The sequence below is a fragment of the Bos javanicus genome, chromosome 9, assembly GCF_032452875.1.
Source record: "Bos javanicus breed banteng chromosome 9, ARS-OSU_banteng_1.0, whole genome shotgun sequence".
Lineage (NCBI taxonomy): Eukaryota > Metazoa > Chordata > Mammalia > Artiodactyla > Bovidae > Bos > Bos javanicus.
This window is the reverse complement of record NC_083876.1, coordinates 42,782,180-42,801,783: the sequence shown is the minus strand read 5'-3', so window position 1 is coordinate 42,801,783 and position 19,604 is coordinate 42,782,180. Positions and strand designations below refer to the sequence as shown.

General features: G+C 36.7%; 1 protein-coding gene across 3 annotated transcripts in view; it reads right to left on the bottom strand.

Annotated features, from left to right (window-relative positions):
* The window catches only part of PDSS2 (decaprenyl diphosphate synthase subunit 2), a 276,054-nt gene that overhangs the window by 110,049 nt on the left and 146,401 nt on the right, over window positions 1-19,604 (bottom strand). For all 3 annotated transcript variants that reach the window (XM_061427670.1, XM_061427671.1, XM_061427669.1), the window contains exon 3: window positions 4,612-4,810. In XM_061427670.1, coding sequence (XP_061283654.1) covers window positions 4,612-4,810 — 199 coding nt within the window. The remainder of the gene's footprint in view (window positions 1-4,611; window positions 4,811-19,604) is intronic.

Below are 19,604 nucleotides of genomic sequence, written 5' to 3'. Positions count from 1 at the left end.
CAGAGCAAACAGATATAAATTTGTCCCATGACATGTCTTCCTCTCAGGTATGTGGATCTAAACCATGAGCGGTCAGTGTGTGTGGTTAGTCATGTGCAGCTCAAGGCAGCCAGAAACCATACCAGATCCGCACTTTCTGAGGCTTCCTCCTTCTCCAAGACCCAAAGTTCAACAGAGACCATGGCAGGTATGGTGAAGAGGGAAAATGTAGAGGGTGGCTCCCAAGTAAACTGAGATTATTTATAATTCCATTTTATATGGCCAATAAATTTCTTTCTTTAGCCTCCTCTTCAGATGAACACAAACTACATACTAAAGGCACCATACTGTTCTCCCTAAAACCAGCAGGTCTGTCTTGTGAAACTATGCGTTAACCAAAAAGTGTGAAGGGAAGGTAGGGCAGAATGCTATTTGTCTCCCAATATCTATTCTCTGTATCTTCCAGATTTTTGGCTGGGCACATGGCAACCCACAAAAGTTTGTATATCCTAGTTTCTCTGAGAGCTAGGTGTGACTGTATCATTAAATTTTAGCCAACAGAATATATGCAGAAGGATTTCAAATAACTTCTGAGAAATGTCTTCAAAGCAGTATGACACTATAAAACTTATCATCCAAACTGGGCCATGTAAAAGGCAGTAATAAAATAATTAAAACTTTGTACTTTTTGAAACTTTTGTAGAATTGCAATTAATGAAAACAAAGTTTCCATGGGAATTTTTCCCTACAGAAGGAAAGAAGGAATTGAAGAAAATAAATGGTAAGAACTCAAATGCTCTACAAGATTAAAATGTGCCATTCTGTACTTGTGATTTGGACTATCTCACCTTGCAGGAAGACTCTTTTGGTGGGGTGTGTGTGTGTGTGTGTGTGTGTGTGTTAGTCACTCAGTTGTGTCTGACTCTTTGCGACGCCATGGACTGTAGCCTACCATGCTCCTCTCTCCAGGCAAGAATACTGGAGTGGGTTGCCATTCCCTTCTCCAGAGAATGGTCCCAACCCAAGGATCAAACTCAGGTCTCCTGCATTGCAGGCAGATTCTTTACCATCTGAGCCACCAGGGAAGCATCTGATGAAACTTGTACTAACTAATAATTGATTTTATTACATTGGGGGACTTGTTAACTAGTTCTATTCAAAAATTACTTCCAAAAAATACACAAAATTTCAAAAGAAATAAAAATAACATATATTCATGTACATTAAAATAAAATAAAAAGAACTTTTTATATTGATTATATGAATATTAAAAAATAGTAGAATCACTATTCTTGGTACATATTCACATACTTTTTTTCTTAGCCATATCTGTCTCTAATATAGCGTCACTGGCATTTTTCTGAAGGATGTGTTTTCAAAAACATGGCATTTAAAGATAAAACCTCCAGCAACATTCTCCACAGCTGCATTTTGTAATTAATTAATTTGAAATTATTGACATTTTAAAGGATTCTTATTGGTAGATGACAATACCATCATTGATGGTATTGGTAGATGACTGGTAGATGATAATTGGTAGATTTAATTGAGAAAGATGCTCTTTCTACAGGTTCTGAGTTACTTGGTAAGTTCAGAGCAAATTTGCTAAATGGAAGAGATACTCAATTCTAATTTTCTTTTCATATTGAAAATTGTAACTATTCCACCCCAGATATTTTCAAGGTACTGTATTTTTGCTTCCTTCAGAGTACCTTTCTTTGACAAATATTTTTATAAGACAAAACTTGTCAAATAAATCGACTATGATTCTTTTGAATGTTTTGTCAAAATTAGATGTAGCAAAATCTATATTTTCTCAATTTCATTTCACTCATATATGTGTATAATTTATTCAAAATAGGAGCACCACCAAAAGATTCTTCCTGCAAGGTGAGATATTCCAAATCACAAGTATAGAACTGCATGTTTTAATCTTGTAATCTTTATTCTTTGCATTTGAGTTCTTACCATTTATTTTGTTCAATTCCTTCTTTCCTTCTGTAGGAAAAAGTTCCAATGGAAACTCTGTTGTCATTAATTGCAATTCTACAAAAGTTTCATTGGGTACTTCATTTGTTGAACACTTGATTTCAGATTTCCAATTGATTTTGAACAAAATGTAACCAAAACTATGATGTCCATTTAGAACAAAGTTCAATACCATCCTTGGACATAAAGATTTCTAAAATCTGACTAATGACAGGCAACAAAGAGAGAAGGCACATACTTCTTTGAAATATGTGGTGCTGAAGTATAGTTTTACACTCAACATCAGCTATATCCCCCAAATCTTATAGTCCTGAGATCTGACTATAAAGATATTTGTTAGTTTTGGTAACAATAGCTTTTATTTCAATTAGTAGAATGTTGATGCTTGTTTTGACGCAAATATGAACTATGAGTGTGCTTCAATTAGCTCCAACTAGTCTACAAGTTTCTCAGTATAGTTAAGATGGTTACTTTTATCACAACACCATGGTGTGCTTTGCTTAAATTTGTACTTGTATTATTATTATGAGCTAACAATTTTCTTTCATGTTCAACTTTTAAACTGAATTTCCAGTCTCACTCAAAATGGCTTTACCTTTGATAGAATATACTTCCAAAAGTTTTACCTTGATTTCATGAATGGACTGAAAAAGAAAACATTTTTAGAATTAACAAAAATGATTTAGTTACTTGACGTACCTGACAACATTCAACTGAAACTGGAATTATCTAGCTATTTGCAAAATTCTTCTATCATTGGAGTCAACAGACTTAAAGCTACTGCTTTTGGTCAAAAATGAATGAAATTAATTTAGAGCAATAGTAATTTATCTCAACAAAAATTAGGCATTACAGAGTTGTATGTACATATACTTTCTCCAGCCATATGTGTTAAACCATCATGTTTAGGAAGTCTCCCTAAAGTAACTACTAATTTTAGTAGTAACTACTATTAATCTTGACAGTTTTTCAGCAGATTTGAATCTTCTCTTTTCCATGTGGTCAGTGACCCAACTATGGCCTCCACAGTGAACAGCAAACGTCAAGGAACATTTTATGCAAGTTATACATTCCTTATTAAATTAACTTTTCCAAGAAATTGGGTGATACACCAAACAGCCAGCTGGAGCAGCAGTGTCAAATACTTCTACCACCTGAGACAGGAAGGAGCTTTAACTGTCTCTAGACATTCAGTGTACTTTGTATTAACAACTGTCCTATATTCTGTCCTTGATTGCGGTATCTGAATGCACTGGGAAAAGAGAAGAGTTATTGCTGCTTTTCTTTCAGATTTAATAATACCTTAATATGAGAATTTCCCTTACAGTACATGGGTCTCACCTATTATTGGCCTATGTGAGACGAAAATCGAGGCAGAAGCTGGGAGTAGAAAGCAGAGCTCTACCAACCCATTATTCTAATGTAATTATAAGTAACCATTCTCTTTTAAAAATAAAAGTCTAGGACAAATGCTAAGTCAGATGGGATTCTGGGATGGCAGACTTACACTGAGGCTGTACTTGGGTGTCCAGGATGCGTATTTACTTGATCTTTAATGGAGGAGATCTGCCCTTTTTTTGCCCTTCCTTCTCCTTCCCTACTATTGACTGGAGTGAAGACATAATGGCAACTATCTTGGGCCACAAAGTGGCAAGATAGGAATGGCAGAGCAGTAAGATAAGAGGAGCCTGGGTTCCTGATTTTAGAATCACCATACCAACCTTGGATTGCCTAGTCCCAGATAGTAATAATATGTTTAAAAAAAAAAGAGAGAGAGAGAGAGGGAGAAAAAAATAAATTCTTATCTTGTTTTGGTCACTGTTATTTTATAGTCACACCAAATCCTAACTGATAAATGAAGACTACATCTACAGTCTTTTTAGAAAGCAGCTTGACAATATGCATCAAGAATACTAAAACTAAACCCTCTGAACCACTTCTAGGCACTTACCTTAAAGAAATAATCTGAAATGAAGAAAAACTGATGTGTAAAAATGTTTAATGCAAATCTATTTATGAGAGTAGAAAATTAGAAGCAACCTAAATGTCCCAAAATAAGGAATCTGTTAAATAAACAACACTACATCAAAATAACTGAATACTGTGCAACCATTAGTAAGCTTATGAAAAATGTTAATGATATGGGAAAATGCATGTCATTTATGCAATGGGAGAAAAAGGTAGGATTAAAGAAAGCTTACACATGTTAAGTTTTCACTTATGCTACCCCCAAATCCACACATCCAAAGGTATGAATAAACAAATACAGACTGGAAGGAAATATATGAAAACAGTAACCTATAGTAATTATCTCTGGATAGTGAGATGATAGGTAATATTGATGACATCATCTTTATCCTGAGTATTTAACACTACCTATAATTAACAAATAATTCCATCTGTTACCAGAAAAAAAAAAAAAAACCAACAACTGGAAATTAATTTCAAAACTCTTTCCTAGCATTTACCAGTTTTAACTAGGGTTGATATTGCCATCATCATCATTACCCTCATCACAATTTTACTGAGCATCTATGTGTGTGGAGTTGGGGCAGCAGGGTGTCCAGACCTCTGTGGCTCCCGCAGTCAACCAAGAGCCACCTAAAGGCCGTTCAGATAAGAACAAACCCTGCCCAGTTTTACCTTGGTGTTCTGTAGGAGAGCAAGTCCATTGCAGGCATTTGCTAGAAGAAAGTCTCCACTCAGGATAGCTATTTTATTTCCAAATTGCATATCTTTCAGTGGCCCGTCAGAAGATTGCAATTCATTTAAATTTACAATCCCACGATGTACAAGGAGAGCAGTATGGATAAGTTCTGTGATCTCTGCCAAACTTCTTTGACTAAAACACAAAGGTAAGATTTGTCTGAGTGTAAAGAATACCATCTTATCAGTATTGTCAGATTTCAGGTTTCAACAACAAAATATTTCATAGATTAGTGTCTCTTTTTTCAGGTTATTCCTTTTTAATGAAGTTTTTTTCTATTGAGATATAACGGTCACATAACATTATATTAGTTTCAGGTGTACAATATAATGATTCAGTATTTGTACACACAGCTGACTCTTGAACAGCACAGAACCATGTGAGTCCTTTTATGAGGATTTTTTCAATAAATATGTAGGTAGTACACAATCTGAGGTTGGCTGAATCTGCAGATGTGCAACCACAGATACAGAGGGTAGACTATGGGCCTTGGACATCCGTGGATTTTGACATCTGAAGTGAGTCTGGGAAGCAATCTCCTGTGGACACCAAGGGACGACTGTATTGTGAAATGATCACTGCAGTAAGCCTAATTAAATCTGTCACCATACATAGTCACAATTTTTTTCCCTGTGATGAGAACTTTTAAGATCTACTCTCTTAGCAACTTTCAAACACACAATACAGTATTATTAACCACAGTCACCGCTTACACACTATATCCCCAGTACATTATATCTTCATGTTTGTCTTCTTTTTCTTGGTAATATGTAACTAGAAGCTTGTAACTTTTGACCACCTTCACCCATTTTTTCCCCCCTCCCTTGGCCCATTCCCACCATCCCCCCCAACGTCTGGCAACCACCAATCTATTTTATGAGTTCAGTTTTTGGTTTTGCTTTGTTTTTTATATTTCACAAATAAGTGAAGTCATATAGTATTTGTCTTTGACATACTTCACTTAGCATTTTGAAGTTTTGTGGAGTTTTGTTTTCTTTTTAAGGTTTCAAATGTACTTTATTTCTTCAATCACGCCATATTTTAATGGGTACACAGTGCTTTTATTTACGTGGCATCAATTATGAGTTCATTTTGAGGCAATTCAGTATTATACAGCTAGATGATTACTGATTTAGCTGGTTCAATATTGCCAGTAGGGGACAGGGTCCAAAGTATTCTAATCCGTGCTGCTGCATATACCCACATAGCAACACAAAGTGACTCCACTAGTATTACCATATTTGCACTGGAAATCAGGCATACATTTCTGGTGTCTCTGTCTTAGCTGAATGCATCAAACTCAGGGAAACACCATGAAGCTGAAGACAGAACTATGGCAAGTGCAGCTGAGGGTTTGGTGTAACTTTGTATCAGTGCCCTTGCAGAGAGACTTGAATGAAGTTTTTCTTAGAGACTTTTCCACTGAGTTACTTGGGAGCTACAAGTAGATCCTGACACCACCTTCCTTCTCTCTACCATTCCCTATTCTCTACCTCACGAGTCACCAGGATGCCCCAGAGAGAAGACGACCAATAACGGCCACCCCCCACAATTCCATTCAGATAGTTTGTTATCAGTATAACTTCAGGATTTCTAAGAATCCTTACTAGTATCTGACAAAATTCCAATTTAGGTGGAAATAGAATTTGTGCCAGTCATTACGCCAAGCACTTTTACACATGATCACTTTTAATCTTAAATACAAGGCTGTGGGATTTACAAAGATGAACAGATGTGGTCCCTTCCTTCAAGGACCTTATCTTTCAGAATAAGAACCACGATATATACCTACAGTAGTAATTAAAATAAAGAAGACCCTTGAGGAACTTATAGTATAGGACTGTATCAGATGGCATTTCAGATGTTTGTTTTCTTGTTTATACTTTTCTATAGTTTGTACATTTTCTAAAATGACAAAAGAATTACTTTATAATCATTAGAAAATCAACAATTACTAAAAATTTTAAACCTCAGAACCACCCTATGAAGGTACTATTAACTCTTATTTTACAAGTGAGAAAATTGTTATACATAGTGTAATGACTTGCCCAAAGGCACACAGTAATACAGAGCTGGAAATGCATTGAAATCAGTTACAAATGACCCCATGTGAACCACACTTCTTCATTCCAGGCCCCTGTGTAGTCCCCTCCACACTAACTTTGGGCTTCACCATATGACTTACTTTGGCCAAAAAGATATTAGCAGAAGTGACATAAGCAAGGCCTGGTAAGTGTTTATCCATTAAGGCTTGTCAATGCGGTCACATGAGTGATCCCAGAATGGTAAGAAATAAAATGGCTGTTTCAAGTCACTAAAATTTAGGATATAGTTTGCTATACAGCAATAGGTATCTGATACAGAAACTGTACATCTAGGAGTGGCTGCTGTGGCAACAAAAGCCTAAAATATATGTCAATGGCTTTGAGTCTGAATGTTTGGGGCTAGAGGTAAAGGCTGAATAAATGACAAACTCTCGGCAGAATCTGGAAAGGCAGTGAGGAAACTTACTGGAGGAGAGAGCAAGGACATATGGTATTATAAGGGAGTGAAACAACTTGCAAAACTTGCCTGTGGTAACTTGAAAGATAGAAAATATATCCAAATAAAATCTTAAAAAGTAGGTAGTGAAACTACAGTGATCAGAAGAAGCTATAACAAAGGCCCAAGGGACATGTAACAAAAGGATTTGACCTAAAGGTCAAATTTAAGGATTTGACCTAGAATAACAGCCTTAGAAAAGGAGACAAATATATATAAAACAATCAAATAATAAAAGACTCTTCTCTAAAAACAATGTACTACTAGTTTGGCAACTATAAATTATATAAAGATGCAATAAAGTAAAGGAACCAAACAATTTGGCATCTATAAAGAAAAAGCATGTTTCTAATTTATTCCTTTGCTTAAAAAAAGTAAAAGAATATGTAAAAATGTTCCAGTGTACATAGTGTACCTGAATACAAATTGGGGAAGTAGGAAAAGAGGAACCAGTGAGTTAAACAGCTTCTGAAAAGAGTAAATTCATGGTTTAGATGAAAACCTCACTACATCCCAAAGAAAATCACTGAGGATGGAGACTTAAGGACTGTTGAGAAGTTAACAGAAAACATTTTTTTAAAGGGAGCTAACAGTTAAAACTGTCCTTTAAAAGAGTAACTAAAAGAAATGAATAAAAGTGTACTTTATTGGTACCCTGCAAATGTATTCTAGTTTACAAAAACGTCCACTGCTACACTTCACAAAAATTAGCACAATGAGATTATGAGCAAGTATAAACCTCAAGAAGGGTTAAGCACTGGATAAATCTCTCATGCAGTTCAGCTTATGAAAGAAAGCAACAACCAGGCAAGTCAAAGTTGTAGGTGTTTTGAATTACCCTAAGGATGAAAATGAATTACTGGGAGCTTTTAATAAAGACATCCATAATCATAAAGCTCCATTCATTAAACAAACGGCAATCTAAAAGCCTCATGGCCAGAAACAACAAGAACAGTGGTAATAATGAAAGTGAAACCATAATTTGTATAGTACCCACCATTCACAAAGAACTTTTACTTACTTTATCTACTTGTGATTCTAATTACAGCATGTGTGGGGAGCTTAAATACCTGGTTGGAACATTCAGTTTATGAAAGACAAAGCTGGAACTCAGAGCCTCATGGTCATAGTGTCCAATGATGGTTTAAAATGGGGGAGGGGGCAAAGTTACAACACTACCAAGATTGATACATGCTCACCACAGACTTGTCCAATTTTCATCTTTAGTTCTAAGCACTACAGAAGACTTCTCTGGGAGAAAGTATGACTAGACTTGACTCTCTGTTATAGTAGCTGGAGAAAGTAACAAGTTGTTTCAAAAATAATTTGGTTATACCAAAATAAGTGATTTAGCTCAATCAGAGGGAGCTAACAATTCTCCTTCTGCCTATAACAGTTTGTGGGAAAATCCCTTAAAACTCCAAGGTCGTTCGTCTTCTTATCTCTGAAAGGAGGGGAACTGGAGAAAGTCTCTTCTAGTTCTAAGATTCAGGGATTTCTGTCCTAAATTTAATATTCAGTCCTAAAATTCTAAGATTTGGAGATTTAAAGAACTACTTAGACTGGTAGTTTAATAGTTATGTGTGTGCCTTGTTGCTCAGTCATGTCGAACTTTTTGGGACCCCATGGACTGTAGACCACCAGGCTCCTCTGCCCATGGAGACTTCCAGGCAAGAATAATGATGGAATGGGGTGGCATTTCCTACTCCAGGGGATCTTCCCAACCCAGGGATCAAACCCACGTCTCTTGCATCTACTACATTGGCAGGCAGATTCTTTAGCACTAGCACCACCTGGGAGCCCAGTTAATAGTGAAAAAAGACAAAATTATTGTGATGATTAGTACATACTTTCTAAAGAAACAGAAATGAACTGATTGGTCATCTTGAAATCTGTCCACTCTAGTACTGTGTTCACAACTTCTAAGATTTTATCATTAGAAAAACAACTTCAGGCCACATTATACAACTTATAATTTAGTGTTACAGCAGTGACAGTATGAGAATCTGGGAATTTTTCCTTTTCATTATCTTATTCCTAGTTTAGCCACCGAAAGTAATCTAGTAAACTTTCAGTGTACTGGATTTTAAAAAGTATCTTATTTTATGCACATATATTTTAGTACTCAGGTATTTTTTCATGCTAAATCTTGATTGGATAAAAGTCATAAGTGAATACTGCTTATGTTAAGTAATCAGAGTAAGGAAGTAATTACTACATTGAATGTAACCCTGAGGATTAACCAATATTTTTACAAAAACTTTCACCAAATTACTTTCTTTCTATTATATGTTAAACAACTTAATCTGCTTTGATACATATTCTTCCAACATTTCTCCAAATTGTTTAGCATCCTAAGGTTTAGATATGAGAGGACAGACATTGCTAGTTACCTATTTCCTCTCTCCTTCCTCACTACTAACATACCTGTGGCTGTATTTGGAGAGACAAAGTACTCATTTAAAAAACTCACCTCCTCAAAATCCCTTGAGGCTAGAGGTGATCCTGTAGCACAGTTTGGCCAATGAATGTAAGTAGAAGTCCACTAGGTGAGTCTCTAAGGAAACTACTGAGTTTCTAGTATAAGGGAATAGATTCAGAGGGCATGCACCTTTGGCATTTTGAGCTTACCCCTTCCTCCTGTTAGGAATATGGCTCAGCTGCTTGGGGGCACCATAGAAACTTTAAGCATCTCAAGAGAGCCCGCAACCTAAGGATGGTAGAGCATGAAAAAATGAGAAGCCTGGACCTCTGGTGATGTCTTAGGGCTACTCTAGCTCTGATGCACCTATCTTTACACTTCTTGATATCTGAGATAAATAAATACCACTTTCCTTTAAGCTATTGTTTGTTGAAAGATACAGTCAATAAAAACTATATCACAAAAATATGTTTATATTTCTGCACTCTGATTTTATTTACCTAATATTATCTCTTGGAGATAGTTTCATGTTATTTACAAATAAAATCTCCTTGCTCTATTTAACATCTCTTCAGAGGTCCATTGTATAGATGTGCCATACTTTTGCTGCTATAGGGTGAATGAGAAGTGAATTTTTGTTTAAGTAATTTTTAAGAATCAGTCCATGCATCACTTTTGGGAAGTCTTTCCTCGCTTCCCCAAGGTTAACTCTTTCTGCACTTGAAAGCCTTTGAACATAACTCAGTCATTTGTTGTACTATGCTGTAATTATTACTTGAGCCATCTTTCTTCTGCCACCTCTCTTTCTCCCAACACTATAAATGATACTATCCTATTTCCCTCTTTTAAATTAATAGTTCTTTACTTAGTAATCAATTTTATAAAGGTAGAGGAAACAGCCATCACTCTTGAGTTTCAAAAAATAAGGAATGATGTAAACTAAAAAGTCAGATTTACAGACTCAGAGTTGGAAGTGACCCCAGAGGTCAATTAAGCTCAATTAGCCCCTTCCAGGGATGAGTAATAAATTACACAGGAGCCAAGTCTGCTGATGAACAGTTTTATCAGAAATTGTTCCTAATATTAACTTGCATGTTAAGTTGCTTTAGTCATGTCTGACTCTTTGGGACCCTTTGGACTATAGCCCGCCAGGCTCCTCTGTCCATGGAATTCTCCAGGCAAGAATACTGGAGTGGGTAGTCATTCCCTTCTCCAGGGGATCTTCCTGACCCAGGGCTCGAACCCAAGTCTCCTGCATTGCAGGCACATTCTTTACCATCTGAGCCACAAAGCCAGTTTGGAAATATTAACTTGAAATCTCTAAAAATGTTTTACACGTTTAAGTTTGTGTTAAAGTAACAGAAGAGTCAATAGTGTTTCATCACTCAGGCAAAGGAGATAAAAGACAATAGTCTTCTTTCTTATTTTATTTTTTCCTTTTTCTTCCTCTTCCTTCCTTGCTTTTCTTCTTGAGAGGTCTATGATATAGTAAATAAAAAATATTTCCCCTTAGAAATAACAAATGTTTACCCTTTGCCATTTTCAACAATTTTAAGATGTATTTCTTAAAAAAAAAAAAAGATGTATTTCTTGAAAAAACTTTATTTGCGAATTTTCAAATATAACAAAAAGTTGAAAATGTAGCATAAAGAACCTCCGTGACCCTAACCTTGTTTTAGTTACATCTTTCATTCTCCTTCCAGATTATTTTGAAGCAAATGTCAGGTTATCATGTCATTCCATCCGAAGATACTTCAAATATCCTATTTTTAAAAATGCCTAATAGTGGAAGTGGCTCCCACTTATTAAATTACTTTGAGCCAATTAATTATGGTATGCTGAGCAACTTTATATAAACTTGCAAGCACAATAATAGTTTGATTAACAGATTAGTAAATAAAATAATGTAAAATTCACAAAAGCTCTCTGAGGTAAGCATTATCTCTACAACTTCCTTCAGAAGGAAGCTGGGTGGGCAGAGTAAGTAACTTGCTCAAGTCTACCTAGGAGGTAAACTGCAGACCTGGAGCTCAAGGCCAGGGCTCTCTGATTCCAAAGCCCAAAACACAAAATATACAAAAGTCCAAGTTCTTCTGAAAGTTTAAAATGGTAGGCAAGAGTCACTTATTTAAAGTCATTTTATTTGAGCCCTAAAAGATTTTTTTTTAAGTTGGAAAACTGATTTTTACGTTCATGTGGGAAGAATTTGAAAATCTTAGAAGAGGCTGTCATTCTAGATTTTAAAACTTATGAAGTTATTGCAATTTTAAAAATAACAGAAACACCATGAGAACAAACTAATAGATTAGTGGAACAAATTCCAGAAAGAAGTAACATTTCCAATTGTTAGAGAAAAGATGGAATATTCTTATATACAAAAAATGTTGGGGCAATTGGCTATCTATTAAGGGAAAGAATAATGAAGTTAGATCTCTATTATACTCCATGGATAAAAATATTAATATATTTAGATAAGCCAAATATATAAATGTGAAAAACAAAACTGTAACTTTAGGAAAACATTCTTATGACCTTGGGGTAAGAAAGCCTTGCAAAATAAAATAGGAAATCATAAGTTATGAGGAAAATAATGAATAAAAATGAGTGGCTAAAATATACAAAAATGTTTATATAATAAAATACAGGCTGAGGCAATACAGACTTGAAGTAACACATTTGCAACATACACAACAGGCAAAGATTACATTCAAAATACATGTGGAGCTTGTCCAAATTGGACAAGAAATTAATAGGAAAAAGATAAACAGCTTAAGAACAAAATGGGACAGGATATAATGAAGTAATTCCAGAAGAAACACAAATGGCCAAAACCATATAAAATGATGCTTAACTAATAATTTGGAAATGGAGTATTATAAGAATAATGAGATAATATTTTTAGTCCATTAGCTTTGCAAAAATGAAAATGATTAGAAATGAGGCAAGCAGGAAGATGAAGAAACCATGAGGTCATCACTTTGCTCCTTTGCTCACGACCCTCCAGGAGCTGGCTCCCCATCTCACTCCAGAATAAAACCAAAGTCCCAACAATGGATTCCAAGGACCAACACAATCTTCCCCTGAACCTTTACCTCTTACCTCTCTGACTTCATTTGCTACTCTTTTCCTCTTTGCTTACTCTTCTCTAGCTATATTAGCTTCCTTGGTGCTCCCTGAACATGGCAAGCTTGTTCCTACCATAGGGCTTTTGCACTGTGGTCTAGACTAATCTTCCCTTATATATTTTGCAAGGTTTAGTCACTTGCTTTCTTCAGGTCCCTTCAAAGTGTACCTGAGCAGAAAGTCTTCAGGTGCTACTGTGCCAGGTTCCAAACTTCAAGAGGACCAAAGTTCCTTTGCTACCCTATGAATCTCTTCATCTGGCTACTGGTTCTTATGCTTTATTTTGTTGCTGTTCAGTTGCTAAGTCAGTCCAACTCTTTGCAACCCCATAACTGCAGCACACGTGGCTTCCCTGTCCTTTACTATCTCCTGGAGTTTGCTCAAATTCATGTCCATTGAGTCAGTGATGCTATCTAACCAGCTCATCCTCTGCTGCCCCCTTCTCCTTTTGCCTTCAGTCCTTCCCAGCATCAGTGTCTTTTCCAATGAGATGGCTCTTCGCATCAGGTGGCCAAAGTATTGGAGTTTCAGCTTCAGCATCAGTCTTTCCAATGAATATTCAGGGTTGGTTTCCTTTAAGATTGATGCTTTAATATCCTCAGTAATAAACCATTCTTCTAATCCCTTCTTTGCCCTTCTCTCCACCATGGGGAGGCTGACCCCCTAACACTCTGCATCTCCTGAGCTCCCATACAGCTGGTTTCCACTTAGATTGGGAGCTGACAGAAGGAAACTGGAGTTTGGGAGGACACAGAGAGATTTATTTCTTCTCTGCTGCCTCCATGTCTATGGGTCTTAACCAGATGGTCTTTCCTTCACAACTTCAGCTGTGATTCTGAAAACAGCATCTCCACCCTTGTTCCATCAGCCTCACAGACAGGAGAACCAAGAAGGACTACAATCTTGCAGCCTCCAGAACAAAACCCACCACTACAGAAAGTTAAACTAAACAAAAAGGCACAGGATTATGTCCCAGATGAAGGAACAAGAAAAAAAAAAACCCACCAAGTGCACATGACCAGTAAGGCCTTCTCTGACTACTCCATTTACAACAGCAACCTTCCATTCAAGTCAGGCTCTACTTCCTGTCTTTTTTTCCCCCTCCACAGCACTTACACTAGTTATTCCATCTGCATTTTGTTTCTCTCTCCAGGGCGCCACAGACAAGAGCAAAGAATGGAGAAAGTAGGGAGGAAACCTGATAAGAGCAACAGAATTCCTTACATGTACTTCAAAAATGCCAAAATATCAAAATAGCAATAATAAAAAGAAACACTATATGCTTTTAACACTAGGTAAAAGAACTTTCATGGTGATAACTTTTAACTAAGTATCAACTCTGAATTTAAGGTTCTCCATGACTGCAGCAATCAAAACTGATCTTGCTTCATTCTATCATACCTGAATGAGAATTCTGATTTTAAAAATGGTGACTAAACCCAGAATCTCAAACCTGTAGGCTGTAGTAATGGTGACTTCCAAATAGAGATCAAGTCACAGGTTCAAGGGCTGAAATATTGACCAGGCCTTCTTCCAGCTCTGACCACACACACTGAGCAATCCTAAAAACGACTAGGGGCTCTATATCTCTTTTAGGAAAGCTAACCTGACAGTCTAAGTTAGAATACACAGAAAAGAGGCAGAAAGCAAACGGTCTTTGCATCTGGTTTCGTTCAAATGATTAGATATCTAAGCAATGTTAAAATCTTTCTATCCCATGAAAACAAGATCTCAAAGTGAGGGGTAAGAAAAGACAAAATCCTTAAGCAGTACTTCAATGAGAACCTTTAAAATAAACAAAAGTAAAGTTCTCTCATATTCAATATTATAATTTTGAACTACTAATAGTTTTGCAGAAATGATTTTTAAATAATTATAACTTAACACAAAGATTTATCCCTCTTGATTAGTTTCCATAAAAGAAAGTTCAGTATTTTTTAAGATTTTAAATAAAATTACATATATTTAATGTATTCAACATGACGCTTTAATAAACATATAGTGAAATGATTCCTCAGTATTGATCTGTTCTGTAATCAATTCCCTCCATTTCAGGGGGTCGCAAAGAGTAGGACATGACTGAGCAACTGAACTGAAGTGAACTGAACTGATATCTGCCAACAATCCACAGGGAGGTGAGCTGCCTTCAGTGGTGGTACTCATACTTGAGAAAGCAGAAGATGCAGGGACTCAGCAGGAGTCATAATAGTTACTACTAGAAATCAGCCAACCAAAAGAAAATCTGTAATGCAGTTTCTCTTTATGCATGAACATAATAAAGTTCTGCTTAGTGATCATCTAATACACCTGTGAAACTAATAAACCATAACCAAGCTAGGTAATTTACTGCCCTTAAGAACATTTTAAGAAACATTACTTTGAAAAACTAGATACAACTTGACACGGTCACATAATTATCTTGCAGGTTACCAAGATGCTTATTCTAAGGAGACGTACAGCTAACCTAAGAGTATGTGGTTTCTGGAAAGGCTGCTGGGCTGGGCTGCTCTCTGCCAGAGAAGCAAAGGGCAAGCCTAGCTAGGCCTCCTTAGCTAGGTCCCTAAAAGTACTTTCGGGTTTGCATATCACAAAAGGGGTTAAAAATACCTGAGACTACCAAAAAACCTAACAAGACATCTGGGTGCTGTGGCTGTCACTGTCCGGACAGTCCTTGGAGGGAATGCCCATATCAATTCGGTTTATCAGATGGACAGCTGATCAACATTAAACAGATTTGCTCTGGGCAGACTGAGCTGAGCTTCCTGACATGAATTCCAATGAGAGCCCTCTGCACTCTACCACTGAGCTCTGCCATTTTTTACTGCTGCAGTTCCCTGGACATATGGGAATCCCTAGTGATGAGCACATAAAGCTGCCTCTAACTCAAGTGACGGCTCATTTCCCCCGGCTGAAGGCAGACATTAATATCCTGAGGAGATCAGACCCGCCTCTCTGACCCCCATCTACTGAAGCAAAACCACTGTCCTATTTCTTCATTTAATAAGCTTTTAATGGAGAAAAGCAAAATCCCCTCTCTGACTGTAGCACAGTTCTACATGAAATGGTTATACAAATACATCTGATGATTCTGTGTCAAAGTTTCCAAAAAACCTGTCCCTCTTCTGGCTGGAGTGTAGATTCTATCACTTGCCCCCCTACAGTGTCATTCTTTCTGCTGAAATACAAGAGTTTGGTTCTCTGCTCTGATAATTATGAGCCATCGCTACATTAGGGCAGGTGGAGGATTAAAGAACTGGTTACAAAGAGCAAGCTGGTGTTTCAATTTTCAATACAAACCTTTCTTCGAAGATTCATCATTGAGTTATGAAATTTCCTACAGGCTCAATCAGACTGGGAGAATTAACAGTTCAGTGAAACCCAGACAGTACACCAGAAAATGCTTGGGAGCTATATTATAATATGAGAAACCTAAAAATATTTAGTGAATTGGAGTTGGCATACATACTTTGGTTTTAGGAGTGGGATGGCAAACAAAGAAGATATGCAGATTTTTACCTGTGATTCTCGGAAATTGTTTAAAAATAAGGGGAATCAGAATCATTACTGAACTTTAGTGCTGGATCCACTGCCTATTGCCAGGGCTCTGTGAGTTCTGAACTGTTCATGAAAGACTGTGGTTTGAGTTTTCTCTTCTTTTGAAAGCAAGTAGGGGTTAGGAGAAATGCGAAGGCTGCATGTTAAATGGGGCACAGGAAGCACTGTGGGAGGGAAATGTCATTCTGCAAAGACCTCTCCAACTGAATAACAGGAGGCAATGATGTCTGCAAAGGGAACCTTGGCAGGCTTCATTTAGACCATGAAATGTGTCTGAGGCTGGGAAATGTGAAGGTAAGGTGAGCATAAAGTGGCAAAGATTTGTTTCGTATGAAAAAAGGTGTCAGGATATAGGCTATATAATGACATGCTTTAAATCTGATGACTTACACTGGCTACCTAATCAACCTAGGAATCTAGAGTCACAGATCCTAAATGTTACCCCAAATATTTTGTGTATGAAAGTATGGTGGGTCCCCATATGTTTAAACCATAGACAGTAAAAACCATGGGCAGGTACTCAGTGTGCAGATTAAGGCACAATTCATAACCTACTACAACCCAGATACTTTGATTTTTAAAAACAAAATGTCATTTAACCTTCACCAAGTTTAGTTCTTAACTACATTTTATAGACAAAGAAATAGATTTCTACAGGGGAAAGAAATGTTAGAGATCCTCTCCAGGAAATACTGCCCAAGACAGGGAAAGACAGGAAGATTTAACATCAAATGGCATTTCCAAATACCACTTTAAACAATTAGATCCTACAAAATACTCTTGTTACCAAGCATAAAGCTATTTTCAGATCACATATATGGCTATAAAAACTATTAATATGGTCACTGAAGACTACTTTATCTTCTTTTTAAAAAACAGGTTTGTTGAGATTTAATTTATAGATCATAAAATTCACCCATTTTTAACTGTACAATTCACTGAATTTTACTATTTACAGAGTTGTGAAACCATCACCACAATCAAGTTTTAAAACATTTCCATCACCCTAAAAAATAAACCTGATGTTCATTTAGAGTCATTCCTTATTCAGGTTCTTTGTTTTGATTTTTGTTTTAATTTTTCAAGTATTTGAAGTTTTAAATTAATTATAAAGAGCAACAATTATAAAATGGAAATGTCAATATACTTTTACTAAAAAATAACACAATCTATGACAAAGAGTGAAATCTCCACATGATATACATGTTCTTCAAACCCAAATATAAGTGACAGATCTATCAGGTATCAGAAAGTAAAGTTTGCTTTTTAAAAAACAGACTATAAGGTATCCCAAAGGACATATGCAGAAAATGGTATCTATACAACTTTCAAGCAAATTACTTTAAAAGGTAAATGTACACAGTCAGTTTATTCATCAAAAATTTCCCAAACAAACAAACAAAAAACCCATTATGGCATAAAGTGAAGAGGAACTAAAAAGCCTCTTGTTGAAAGTAAAAGTGGAGAGTGAAAAAGTTGGCTTAAAGCTCAACATTCAGAAAACGAAGATCATGGCATCTGGTCCCATCACTTCATGGGAAATAGATGGGGAAACAGTGGAAACAGTGTCAGACTTTATTTTTTTGGGCTCCAAAATCACTGCAGATGGTGACTGCAGCCATGAAATTAAAAGACGTTTACTCCTTGGAAGAAAAGTTATGACCCACCTAGATACCATATTCAAAAGCAGAGACATTACTTTGCCAACACAGGTCCATCTAGTCAAGGCTATGGTTTTCCCAGTGGTCATGTATGGATGTGACAGTTGGACTGTGAAGAAAGCTGAGCGCCGAAGAATTGATGCTTTTGAACTGTGGTGTTGGAGAAGACTCTTGAGAGTCCCTTGGACTGCAAGGAGATCCAACCAGTCCATTCTGAAGGAGATCAGCCCTGGGATTTCTTTGGAAGGAATGATGCTAAAGCTGAAACTCCAGTACTTTGGCCACCTCAGGCGAAGAGTTGACTCATTGGAAAAGACTCTGATGCTGGGAGGGATTGGGGGCAGGAGGAGAAGGGGACGACAGAGGATGAGATGGCTGGATGGCATCACTGACTTGATGGAGGTGAGTCTGGGTGAACTCCAGGAGTTGGTGATGGACAGGGAGGCCTGGCGTGCTGCGATTCATGGGGTCGCAGAGTCGGACACGACTGAGCAACTGAACTGAACTGAACTTTATAATCACAGCCCACATCCCAGGCAACCCTTCAGTTTCACATTTCTCCTTTAGTGTGTTTTTGTTTACATCCAAAGAAACAACACATACGAAGTAATGAAAAAGTCTGTGAATCACAATTTAGATGTGATAAAAAGCTATCTCCAATTCTTTTTTTCGAATTACACTACTTTATTTTAGTATGGACTTACTGTGTGTTCACTGGAATGAAAATCCTTGACTATTGATTTCAAGTGAAGCAAGCATGCCATCCAAATTTCTTTTAAATAGGAAAGTGGTATAGGAAGATTAAAAGATAGGATTATGGACTCCGTGGGAGAGGGAGAGGGTGGGATGATTTGGGAGAATGGCATTGAAACATGTATATATCATATAAGAAACAAATCGCCAGTCCAGGTTTGATGCAGGATACAGGATACTCGGGGCTGGTGCACTGGGACGACCCAGAGGGATGGTACAGGGAGGGAGGAGGGAGGGGGTTCAGGATGGGGAACACGTGTACACCCGTGGCGGATTCATGTTGATGTATGGCAAAACCAATACAATATTTAAAAAAAAAAAAAAAAGATAGGACTAAAACTCACCTTTAAACCTTCACAATAGTTAAATGGACTACTTACAAAAATAAATCATACAAGTCAGATGAAAGCGTATTTTTATGGTAAAAAAAATACAAACAATATAAAAATATATTGAGCTACACCGTTCACTGTGGTAGATGCTAACCACATGCAACTATTAAGGACTTCAAACATCACTGCTCTGAATTTGGACGTGCTTAAGCATTAAAGACTTAGTAAAAAAAAAAAATCTCAGTAACAAATGCTTTATACTGATGATGTTAAAATGATAATATTTTAGCTTTGTTAGCTTAAATAAAATATATTAACAATAATTTTACTCATTTGTTTTCTTTTATATTTTTAGTGTGGTTACTAGCAAATTTAAAATTATATCCCTATGAGGTCCTACCAGGTTCATCATCCCTTCATCCTACTTCCTTCTCCAGGAGTTATCTGTCTTTGGCAAATTTTCTTTCAGACTTTTTTTTTACATGTAAACATGTTTACAGAGACTTCTAAGACCACATTACTTTTGCCTGCACCTTCCCTAC